This window comes from Orussus abietinus, unplaced genomic scaffold (genome assembly GCF_000612105.2).
Source record: "Orussus abietinus isolate OABI.00-Male unplaced genomic scaffold, Oabi_2.0 scaffold15, whole genome shotgun sequence".
Classification (NCBI taxonomy): Eukaryota; Metazoa; Arthropoda; class Insecta; order Hymenoptera; family Orussidae; genus Orussus; species Orussus abietinus.
Window position 1 is genome coordinate 1379469 of NW_019396010.1, and position 12689 is coordinate 1392157.

The following is a 12689-nucleotide window of genomic DNA, read 5'->3' on the forward strand; positions in this document are numbered from 1 at the left end:
GTGACTTCCGATATACATATTGATATATTAATTACTGCAGATATTGTTTCAAGAGAAAGCATATATAGGCACGCTGAAACGTTCTTCTTCTTTTTTTCTTTTTTTATAAAATAATTGAATCTTGTTACACGAGTTAACATATTACACGACATTAGTAAACGGATAGGACAATGGTTAAAACATATAAACAGCATTAATTTCCTTCTTTTAATAGAAAAAGCTACGATTATACTGACAATTGAAATCTCCTACTATTTATACATCTTCGATGAGGCACAATGTGTTATTTACAGAGATGAGGTTCGCGTGCATAAATTAACGTATCAGTCAATTTATATAATTTCATAACATTAAATATCGATCTAAAATCCGTCGAAACTTGCGAGAGAGACATTCCGAGCTTCAACGAACATTTATTACTGTTAGTTAAATAAATATCTCGTTAACTCTGATACAGAGCAGTTATAGATTCGAAAGAGAGAGAGAGAGTATTGCAGCCAAGGAGGAAGAGCCTCGATTGGGGAAAATGAACTGTAGAGCAATGTTCATTTAGCCGTATCAGATTTGGCAAGGGCAAACTTAAGTCAATCTAAACATTCATACGTTGAACACATTTGTTTATACCCCCCACTTCAAGATGAGCAAAATGGAGCAATTAATTCATAAGACTGCAGGAGTCGGGAATAACGAGAAGCACTCGTTAGACAACTAAAATAAAAAAAAAATAATAATGCATTTCTTGACGGGTACAGTATCAACCCCAGATCAGATCTAAATCCCCAAATGCCAAACTACGTCTTCAACGTCTTCAACGTCACCTCCGACGTCAAAATAGGAGCGTATTATCAAGCCCGATAATTATTAATCGAGTTAAGTCCTGCCGAATCACTTTGGATCAACCCTGACCTACGGCTTTATCTCTCTGAATCCTCAACGCCGATTTCTAACGCTCGTCCTGCTGCAAACTATTAGATCAAGGAACGAGTTCCCGTTTTTTAAAGTGACACGAGAGGCAACGACGCAACAAACAAATTAAAATCCAGAGAAATGCAACTTCGAGTACCCCACGCGATTCGCCCTGTCCAATTGTCCAGGATGGTCAGAGTGTCGTCACTTTTCCAAATTCAGGAAGCGATTACAACCATCAGAGGAGTCAACCAGGATAATGGCACCGGGGCACCTTCCCCTAGGTCCTTCTTCCCAGACTCGTTACAAGACACACAATTTGCTAGCGATGTAATGAAGGTGTAGAACGGTGCACGCCATTGTGAGCATGTTCCCCATGGCTATGCAGACGTGGACGCGCCGGAACGCGGCGTGGATCTTCAAATAGTGAGGACAATGCTTAAGAGGTCCTGGATTGTGCCGGCCGATCTCGTTCCCGACGCCTGCGGCACGCTCCAGGGTGTTCTTCTGGACGATCAGGTGCAACAACGGCGGCGTCAGGTAGAGGCGAATCAACAGCTCCAAGAAGAAGGCACCCGACATCCCGCCGACCTGGAAGAACGTACCCATATTAATTGATGATCTCCACGTGGAGGACCTCGCGATCACGTGTATAGACTTCCAGCAAAGGGAGGGCTTCGTCCAGGCAATTGCGTAACCCGGGACTGCATCCTCTTACCCTGGGGAAGAACGAACATGGCCGTGAGAAACTACAAACCTGAATGGCTACTTCGGTGTCCCACGTATGGGCAGGATGATGCTTCACGAATATAAGGAGCGTTGTCAGACTGAGGCACGCATTCAGCGTGAAGTACCTTGGAAAAAGTACTCGTTGTACCTCTCCGAATGTATGTCGCGGCAGGGCGAAGTACAAGGAGAGGCCTGCAACACGAAGAAGGTCTTAGAGATATGATAGGCAGCAGGTAAATCCGTAATTAAGTGATGAGTAAAGGATTGAAATAGAGTTCGATTGAATGAAACATTACGAAGGGTGGATTACCCGAGACGAAGGTCATCCAAATTTGAGCCCCGACGTGCATGACGAAGGAGGCCAGGTAGATAAAGGACGTCGTTCGCGAATGTGGATGACCCGCGGCGTTAACCCTTTCGGTCGTCGGGACGAGAGCGGACATCACGCAGAGCACCGCCGCTATCATTATCACGTGGGCTGGCTGAGCCGTGTGGAAGAGGATCCTGAAATGTCGAAAGAGAATCGTTAATCGACGTTTATAGCGACTACCCACGTGGATTCGATCTGTCTATATTGACCATGGTCATGGTTTCAATATGGGACCAATATTGGTAATCGAGCCTCCGAGAATCGTTAATCGACGTTTATAGCGATTACCCTTGTGGATTCGATCTGTCTATATTGACCATGGTCATGGTCAACATGGTTTCAATATCGGGCCAATATTGATAATCGAGCCTGGGCCGATTATCTTGGCCCGATGTTGAAAATACCATCGGTACACTGGGAGACATCAATGCCCTCCCAACCTGCACAGGCGATGCCGTATCAGCAGGGGAGGCATTCATGTCGGCCATTGTACATGTTAGGCCCGATATCGGCATTACATCCTCAGTCTAAGAAAAGCCGACGTTTTGAAATAGATTAAGCCATATTGGCTTAATCTATTTAAAAGGATATTCCTTTTCGCTGCCACGTGGTCCCATGAGACCGGCGTTTGTCTTTTTATTTCGACCATGGTGGTCACCCGTTACCGGCGCTACTAACTTACGGTAATAAACACCCCATTGATAAGAGTAGGATTTCATTTACTCACATTTAATATTCCACCATCATATGCTAAGAATAATGGAAATAATCCCTCGGGTTTACCTCTTAGAACTCTATAGTGATTCCCCTTGTCCACCGAGAGGCAAGGACAACACAAGCCGCGGCGTAACCGGCGAGTTAACCCGAGATTAACGGATCATAGCGGATACGCTCGGCCGCGCGGTTACCCTCGATACTTTCGCGGCCTAATGTAAATATAAATATGCAATTCGCGTATTCTCACATAGACCTGGTGGCGGTAAAAGACGGATCTCGCCAAGCCGTTCGGAATTAGCTTAGCTTACCTCGCTCGCTCAGGAAATTTATTCAAGTGGCCGTCCTTCCTGCGGACGCGGAGGAAAATATTTCCTCTGTAAACCGGGGATAAAGTTGAGCCAATGTGCGCGATAAATCAGATCGGACCCTTAAGGTGGTCTTGATATCTACGAGGAGTCATTGAAAAGTTTCCTAGCTCCTCCTGAGGATCATTAATGACACGAATGGGTCATTTCAAAATAATTGCATCCAGCTCGGAGGAAAGTTTAATAAATATTTTAACATTTTATATATAACTATATACATATATATATATGATGTCTGTCATATTAAATCAAAGGCAATCGGTGCTCAACGAAGTAATATCGTTTTTCAACGATTTCGGAGCGAATGGTCCCTCGGGTTAACATATGATATCATTCTGGTTGGCAGTCGGTAAATTTTTTTTTCTTTTACCAGTGGCCCGTCCTTATCAAACTTATCAACGTTTAATTTCTGTCCCAAAGCATTAGGCGCCTCGTCGAACCGACGTCAAACGTCCAGTTACACATTTCGGCAACCGGCGCCGAATTTACATAGCAAATGCTGCCACGACAAGACGCGGTTAAGCTGCCAGTTAATACGTCAGTCGTGAAACCACGTGTGTGTGTAATTTAAATGGCACGCATGGAGCTGCAAACTACGAGGTCGTTTTTCTCGTCCGACGTCGCTCGTGGCAAAAGATAACTCTTTGAGATCTCTCGAGGAATCCGACATTTTGGACAGGCGTATTTAGCGAGGCTCCCCTTCTTCCTTTTCCAGGCTTTTTTTAGCACGCGAAAAAGCATCGCCTGCATTTAAACATCACTCCAACTACTGCTGAATGGCGTTTCTAATAATAGTCTATACCGTAATGACATTTACAGTAACGACAAACTGCAACAGGAATTTTTTTGGCTTTTTTAGTACGCGAGAAAGCAATAATAATAGTCTGTACCTTAATGACGTTTGTAGTAACGACAAATTATAAAACGACAAGACGGTAATGATAAATAAAAATAGAAGTCGATTAAATCATGAAATCCTAAATCATTGAATTTTTTGAAAGTCAAGGAACATTAAAAAACTTATCGCTGTGGGATTTACTTATCGATAAAGTTAACCTTGAGCTTTAGGCGTTGCACATTTTAACAGCAGTATGCTAATCTACATATATAATTTTTTACGGTAAATCGGTAAATATACAGCGTCACCGGACTCACAAGGAGCCTCTAATAAATAATATTAGGAAAATCGGTCACGCCACATGGTCTTAGAAATCCACCTGCATAAAATGAGTACACCGTCAGTATATCATCCCCGGCACTATCATTACCCTTTAACAGGTCGTATAATTTTTATTGCGCCTTGTCCGTGACCTACCGCAGTTTATACGAAGATTAAATATTTATTCATAGGCCGCCACACCTAGCGTATTCATATATTCGAGAAGAGGTGTCCGAAAAAGGAACACGTAATCGATTACACGACTATGTAGAATACAAAAGCGATCGAGGTAATGTTGCACCGATCGGAAATAAAAAGATCAAACGGGCGCCGATCGCGAGGCGAGATAATTATCGGACGGGACGGTTAATCGATCGATTTTTGGGAGGGGGTCAAGGCGGAACGAAACGGAGGCTCGACTTCTTTTTTATTTTTATTTTATTTTTTCTCTCCCCTCGATTTTTTCCTTTCGAGAAATCGCCGCTTCGGCGAATCATGTCCCGCGGTGCCGGTGGGCGTAAAAAATGATTTACCGCCGGCTCCTCGGGGCCGATAAACCTTCCTCCAGGTTGCACTTCATTTTTTTTTTTTTTTAATATATATATATATCCATCAGGTGCAGCGAATGATTTCCCGGAATTGTCACGCGAGTTTAACATACGACAAGGGATGGCAAGTCACGTAGGTAAGAATTCCCACGTACGCACTTTGCCTCGCTTCGTTGCAATGAGCGGATGTGCACCTCGTGACACTTTTTTCTAATCGCCAGATAACGTCATTTAGAAAGGCAATTCGCCCTTAAGGTGATATAAAAGAGTCATATATATCGAAAGGTGAAAATATTGATAGAACTTTTTTACAAACCGGGTGCACCGAGTCATTTCAAACTTTCATACAATGAGCAATTAAGCTCGATCGAGATTTATGCATTAATATGTTCTCACGGTGCAAGGTGCGTGCATACGAGTACAGTGATAATACGAGCGGTCCAGTGGTGGGAAATCCTCCTCAACGGATGTGGCGACAATTTTTCCCTGCTATCTCCAAGACCGGGTCTTGCAAAAGGATGGCAATGGTCGTTACTCCCCCGTATTTTTCGTGCAAACATTAAAATCCCGGGAAAAATGAGTAGGTGTCCCCTTTGGTTACTTTATTTTCTAAAATTTATATCAGATATGCCTGGATATCTGGGTGCTAACAATTTATTTGTACCGTAAAAAATGAGCACTATCGTTACTTCCCCCTATTTTTCGTGCAAACATTAAAATCCCGGGAAAAATGAGTAGGTGTCCCCTTTGGTTACTTTATTTTCTAAAATTCATATCAGACATACCTGAATATCCGGGCGCTAAGAATTTATTTGTACCGTAAAAAAAAATGGGCATGATCGCATACCATAAATGATTACTTGAGGACACGGTCCCCTCTCTTCAATAGATATATTTAAAGTGTAACTTTTTATGAACGGCCATAACGGGCCCCTACCCTCTCGCCAATTGGGCAATTCGCTTCTTGTTCCGTGTATTAAGAAGCAATTCACCCACCGTGATATGTTTGCGAAGTGAATATAGAAACGAGAAGTGCTAAGAAGCCGAAACGAGTCTCTCGGCGATTACCGAGCGGGGCTCACCTGAAAATTACACCTCAATGGGGTACTAATAACACAGCGATTAAGGCGGTACCCCGCAATTTTCTTGCAATCTTGGCAGTCTCGAGAACGCGTTTCGGGCGAAAGAAAACAAATCGAAGAATTATACCCTCGGATGGCGAACGAAACCGCTGAGATCGCTCGTTAGGGAAACCAAAGAAATTCGAGCGTCAAGATCGATTTAATTGCCCTTTTTCCCGTAACGAACTGATACTCGTTAATAGTGCGGCATTTAATTAAGAATGTGTAATAGCCGAGGATCACCCATCGACGGAGGTTCTACGATTTTCTACGGTAAATCACAATGGTTTACGCGGTGAACGTCAAAAATCTCGAAATTATCCGAGTATATTATATTAAATTACAATTACAAAAGGACAAATAAAAAATATCCCAATTACTTCCTGGGATATGATTTACAGCCGCTAAATTATCGATATCGTCAAGATCGATATTTCTGCTTTCCCCAACAAATGGATACGCGTTAATAGTGCGGCATTTAATTTAATTTTGCATGATAAGGAAGTATGAAAAAAAGGGTCCTTATCACCAAATTTCAGGCTTAATGATAGTGATTAGTAAAATTGGGCGTATATATACGCTCCGGTGATAGTGACCAGGAAAACAGAGGGTATATATACGCTAATGGTGCAAATGGGTTAATAAAGGATGTGTAATAGCCGGGGTTCATCCGTCGGCGGAGGTTCGGTGAGCCACCTGACTCGTTAAGCAGATTGGCAATAGCAGAGAGGCAAATGGCGAGGAGAGCGCAGACATGAACGGCCGAGCATCTCGCACGTACGCCCTGGGAGAAGGTTGAGACCGCCGTTATGCAACACCGATACAATCTCGCAAAAAGGAAACCGTCTACGCGAAACAATGTCATCCGGGGTGTTACCAGCGAGACCTAAGCGACTGGATATTATCCAATTTAAAAACGCGACTAATTCGTACATTATAAATTTCCTTAATTAATATAATAAACTGACCACGTGTAACATACGTAATTCTACACGTGTCTTAAAAGCTTAATTTAATTCCAATTCCTATATTAACAAAGTACAAGTGTCTTAACAAACGCTGCTAATGATATACATGAAAATATCCGTCGATAACGACAAAGTCGTTACTTGCATTTCCTACTGAAATAACGGTACAACTCGCGTGCTATTCTCCTAAAGATGCATAACAGTACACCGTGCATAAATAACAGGAGAAATACTAGAATATGATAGCCCTTTGGGATAGGATGGACAAGCAGCCCCCCTCTCTCGAGCGATGCGCTCCGGCCGAGCGGCCGTCGCCGACTGCGGCGAGCCGGTCTCGCGACGCCGTCGATACCTCGGGTGTCCATTCGCGAGTCCGGCGATTTGCGCGCGCAGGTACCTGGCACTTCTCATAGCCTCCGGCAAACGTGCGAGACGTCACGCAATCCACCCTCGGGTCATAGATGTCAGACCGATCGGACGCAACGCGTGGCCGGTCTTAGTACCGTCATTAACGCTCGCGTTTCCGCGTCGCGTGCTCCCGATTGAACTTCGATACGAGGGGAGGGAGGAGGGGGGCTGATATCGATCTTTTCTGGAGTAATCTTGACGTACGATTTCATCGTCTTGAATCCCACCTTTGGGCAACCGCGCGACTCTTATCGGAGAAAGTGACGCGACTAAAGATCAAGAGACGACCGTTAATATATCTCGAGCAAGTTCACGGCCTACTATCAAGGTTGATAAAAAAAAAAAAAAATCACGATTTCTTTGAATAAAAGTCACCGACTCTTCCTAACTCACCATTTCCTCTTTCTATATTTAATACCCGTGTTATTCAAGTAAACGCCTCATTTAAGATTAGGTTAAATCAGTATTAATAAATAAAAAAAAAATAATAAAAAAAGAAATTCATCGAACCAAAGAAATATTTCTTTAAATAGAGACCGAGAATTTCACGTGTCGAATTTTGGTAACGATTTATCGGGGCGATCCAATTTTTTTTTTTCTACATCCGCGGGAAATCAGAGTCCAACGTCTTATCGGTATCGCGGTAAAGTAATTGCTACTTTTTTTTTTTCTATCTATCCAGTGGGAAATAAAAAAAGAAAAGACAGGATTTAAACTACCACGAGGGATCGATTAATCTATCATAAAGTATAGTAACGCGGATTTTCGCGCGTACAATTACTCCGTCTATTAAATGTATTACCTATTCTAGCGTTCGTTAACCCTTTCCCCCTGATGTAACGGATGACCTTCGGCTACTGGTCGTGCTCAACTCCGCGAGTCAGCAAAGAGATAGGAGAGAAAAAGAATGACGGGGGAAGAAGAAAAAAGAAAAAAAAACTCACAGGTCTCACTTTCGCGGATCTTGCGGTAGGTCACGTAGGCAGGAGCCTAACCTGACGTCAACCCGTGTGGGGAATCTGGTTTAACGATCCAACTCCATCCCGTTTAGCCTAATCAGAAAATTTCATTGGGAGCTCGACAGTACAACCCAACTATTCCAACAATGCGCTTATAATCATTTCCACCGCCACTCCACAACAGAGTCAATTAAAGCATTACGCCACATAGAAACTCTAAGAAAGTCGGATTTTCGTATATACATTTAATAAATAATTTTTTTCCCCCCATTCGATGACGTTCGATACGTTCGTATGCACCTTTCCTCCTTCGAGGGGCGTCATGCGCCCGTTATAACATTTTTCCTAAAATACTTAACCCACCGGGATATAAATAGCCCCTCGGGAACCGCGTCACCGAAGTATTTAAACGCGCAATTGTTATATATACGTATATAAAAAAAAAAGAAAAAAAAGAAGTAACTTCGCAGCCGGCACGTGGGGTGCACCGAAATTAAAAAGTCATTTATCAACCGGCGGGGACTCGACAGAAGTTCGACCAGGTCTGATGAACTGGTTCCCGAAAGTATCACGTGCGAGGCTCCACTTTGAGTGCGAACGCGTTTCATATGTAGGTGTGGATCGTGTGTTATAACGATACGTATGTATTAGTTTTTATACCAATGTGTTAGGGTAATTTGGCGCGGAGTTCTACGGAGTTTCCTGATCCGAGGCGTTGACGCGCCGCGCTCAGTGAGACCCCACCGATTTAACGCTAACACCGAGTGCAACGTCGTCACGTGATCTTGCCGGCATTCATAAAAATAGCATTATTAATCCATAAGAAAAGCATTATTAACCCTGATTACCGATTACCGCCGATATTTATGCGGAAGCCAATATAATTATACCTTAAGGTGAAATGAAAGGATCATTGTATATATATATAAAAAGTATTTCTATTAAAAATGAAGAATTTCATGAGCACCACGTTCCTCCTTAGGGCCTCCCTAATCACGTGGTGAGGTTACAAACGATTCGGTGCATCCAATTAGGAAAAGGGATTTATAAATATTTTAACGTATTATGTTATATACATAGACCCTTTCATATCACCTTAAACGAAGTGAAATTGGAAGCCGTGAATCATTTGGGATTTCCGCAAGTTGAATTAATATAGGTTAGTTGTCTCACTTGTATGTCTTGGACCGCTGCACGGCGACGTAGTGTCTCTGGAGGGCGTCGAGCAGCGCGCCGTACTTTACGCTGCTGGTGGCGAGCAAGTAATTGGCGACGTCCACGAGGCAGAGGGAACCAGCCTGCTTCTGGCCAATGATCTCGAGCTCGCGGGTGACCATCTCGTCGTGCAGCTTGACGTACTTCTCCTTGGCCTTGATAAGGCCGGCCTGCTGCCGGACGATCGCGTCCGCGGCTTCGACTCCCATGCTCGACTTAAGGCACATGGCTCTTCGGAGGGCGCGAAGACGCGCGAATCGGGGGCGGCTAAGTACTCGAGACCTCGCGTGGCATAGAGCTAGGCGCCTGCGCGGCGAATGGTCCGGCGAACTGGAACGCGCCAACTTGAAAGCACGGCGGGAGCGAGGGTGCGCTGCGGCGGCGTGGGAGGTCCTCGCGGCGCGGCGGCTCGGGGAGGATTGCGGGCCGGCGCGCCGCTCGCGCGCTTTTATACCCCCTCCACTGCCCCCGACCGGTAGCCAATCACCGGGCGCCTCGTGCGCGCCGGCGAAACCGGCCGACCCGAACCCTTCGATAGGCCGATTCCTTATCGATCACCCGGTTTCGCCGGAATCCATAAATCCCTAACCCAAGTTTCTCACTTTTCTACGTGACTTGGATCACCTAGAGATTCTGTAGGATGTCCCAATTCGCCTTTGAAAGGGAAATTAGGAATCTGGGCCTGTTGAAACGTCCTATATAAGACGTGTACAAAACCATTCTACGTTTCTTGAGCATGTATGTCGGCACATATGTGCACGATGTATCGTACGGAAATTTGATAGTAATATTCCGCGTTTATATTCACCCGATTTTAATTACAGATAATACCATTTTTACGGAGTGGCTGGTCAGGACGTCTACGTTAACGTATATACGTGACGTAGATGTGCTACGTGACGTCTCTACGTGAACGTATCTACGTGACGTAGATCACCTACCACCTCGAGAGAGGAGTTAATCTTTTCTGAGTTCTGGGTGACGAGGCCTTCTGGAAAGGGCCAGACCATCTTTCGGCTAGAATAGTTACACAATGAAAATTGGAGACCGACATTCCTTCCGGGAGATTCCCCACTGACGTGGCCTTGCTTCTATTTTATTCTCTCTCTCATATGGAGATGGATGCTCGAAAACCTCCCGAAAGAACCGCCTTTTTAAATCCCGCCTCGTGATTATAATAACAAGACTGGAGTTAAGATTCGCAATTAAATTCTTGTCCGCATATTTTCTTCACGTGCAACGTGGGATTGTTCACTTGGAAGTTAGTGAAAACGATTTCCTTTTTTCGGGATCGATCGATCCTTTGATTACATATGATAAGCGTCACTGCAATTCGGTAACAAGTGGCGTTCGGCCTTAAATTGTTGATAATATTACGATTTCCAGATGATTACCGGGGGATATCGAGTATTAAATTGGACGACTTTTTCAGCGAATACCCCCTCGTAACTTTCAGGAGACTAATGAAATTAATTTATTCGTTACGCGCCAAGAGAGAAGAATTGTTTCGTATAAACACTGACCCCGGTGGTCGGGAATTCGCGGTCGCAGGAGCAAAACTCTTCTTCTTTTTCTCTTTTTTTTTCCCTCGGCACACGAGACAATGTCGAGCATACCTATGTGACCCAACATCTGAATACTACATGAAGATGGTCCGCCCATGTTAGGACCGGGTACCATCCAACATAAAACCAGTTTAAAGTCCCTCGGCGATTTTAAGAACGATATAGCGTTGATCCTCCCCGTGGTACCCAATAAAAAAGATGGAAAATAAAAGCACTAAAATGGTCCATCTTCAAAGATCCAAGCGCCTTTGTCCTTCCCTCGGTGCGCCTGCCTGGAATCTTCAATCTCGTTAAACGGCGAAAACATTTTACAATGCGAATCGCATTTACATATTTTTTTTTTATGGAAAACTACAAATAGGACTCTGCCATGCGCTAAAACTATCTAAGGGCGAATCTTCTCTAGGACAAATGTACGATAAGGGTACTTGACGATTCAAGGATGCCCGGAAGTGATAGCCCGATTGGGCCTTCCCCTGATAAAAATCGATGAAAGTCTACATACACTTTACCCCTCACACCTGATATATCACAGAGAAACCTGAAGTGAACTGTTTTAACCGAGGGAATTCTTTCTGGGGGAGGGAAACTGTAAGGTGGCAAAATCGGACGGTAAAAAAGGGGCTCAAGATCAATGTCAGCCATGAAAGGATCAAGAGAGCCCCTTCCGAAAATCTTCCTTTCCCTTCCTTTTGCAGTTTATTGCCTCATAAAGTTTCCTCGTGGAGGTCGCTGACCAGCCCTTTCATCGATCTGGCAGTTTGCCCGTTCTTCTTGGCATTTCCCTATTTTTAGGCGATTAATTTCCCACTCGAGCAGTGCTCCGAAATGCCGAACCGTCGATTTAGGGATACATCTTCGCTTGTTACAGAAAACCTTGTAACAATAATCGAATTCGAGCACGCCCGACGTTCCGAGCCAGACGAGCGTTCCCAATCCGTCCAAGTACGTTTTTTAATGAAGCATATAAATAATATCCTCACGGACGCGCCGATCGTAATTTCGCGCGAGTTGACACGCGATTATGAGCCCGGGTTTCAAAATGATACATGAAAGTTCGTGCAATAGGCGCCCGATTTCTCCCGACATACTTTAATCATTGATTAAGAGCGTACTCTTCGTTTCGTCCCGAGGTCACGTCATGGATTTTTAGAAAGATCTTCTTTACCGACGTCGATCAAGTTCCTTAATAAAAATTCCTACTAAGGTTTTGCAGCTCCTAGAATGACTTGAAAGGTCTTCTTTCTCTTTTTCTTTCCTTCATCTTTTAAGGATTCAACAGCTGTTTAGAACTCGATGACGACTTTTCACACGAGGAACCATAAGCCATGTAAACATCCGTGAAATAAATCATTGAGTTAATGCCGACAGTAATTCATTGGAGATCATCTCGCGCAAGGTTGATCTTCTGAATATTGCCTTGAAGTTAATCAGTTAATTGAAATCGGCGTTACTCGATCGTGACGAGTATTAGCTACCCGGAAACGAAACGAAGAGAGTAAATTCAACTAAACTCCCAATTTAAACATAGCGAATTAAATAAGAAATTGCAACAGGGAATTAAACTCACTGGAAATCTTATCATCAGAAATGAGATCCGAAATAAAAAAAAAAATCGTGTCGATTGCACCAAGAGCGCACGTGCCGTACTCGATGTTA

General features: G+C 44.0%; 1 protein-coding gene across 1 annotated transcript; it reads right to left on the bottom strand.

The window, feature by feature from the left end:
- Window positions 1-188: 188 nt before the first annotated feature.
- Window positions 189-9913, bottom strand: LOC105696531 (transmembrane protein 205). The gene is made up of 4 exons (XM_012419081.2): window positions 9424-9913; window positions 1946-2139; window positions 1664-1827; window positions 189-1497 (listed from the first exon to the last, which is right to left on the bottom strand). Exons 1-4 carry the CDS (start codon window positions 9690-9692, stop codon window positions 1210-1212), a joined length of 915 nt encoding a protein of 304 aa, XP_012274504.1. The 5' UTR covers window positions 9693-9913; the 3' UTR covers window positions 189-1209.
- Between the last annotated feature and the right edge of the window lie 2776 nt (window positions 9914-12689).

Excerpts from the sequence above, each read along its gene's own strand:
- LOC105696531 (XM_012419081.2), bottom strand. The coding sequence starts at position 9,692 with ATGTGCCTTAAGTCGAGCATGGGAGTCGAAGCCGCGGACGCGATCGTC. Across the intron at positions 2,140-9,423 it reads CAGCGGTCCAAGACATACAA|GATCCTCTTCCACACGGCTC; the intron begins GTGAGACAACTA and ends TCGACATTTCAG. Across the intron at positions 1,828-1,945 it reads TTGGATGACCTTCGTCTCGG|GCCTCTCCTTGTACTTCGCC; the intron begins GTAATCCACCCT and ends TTCGTGTTGCAG.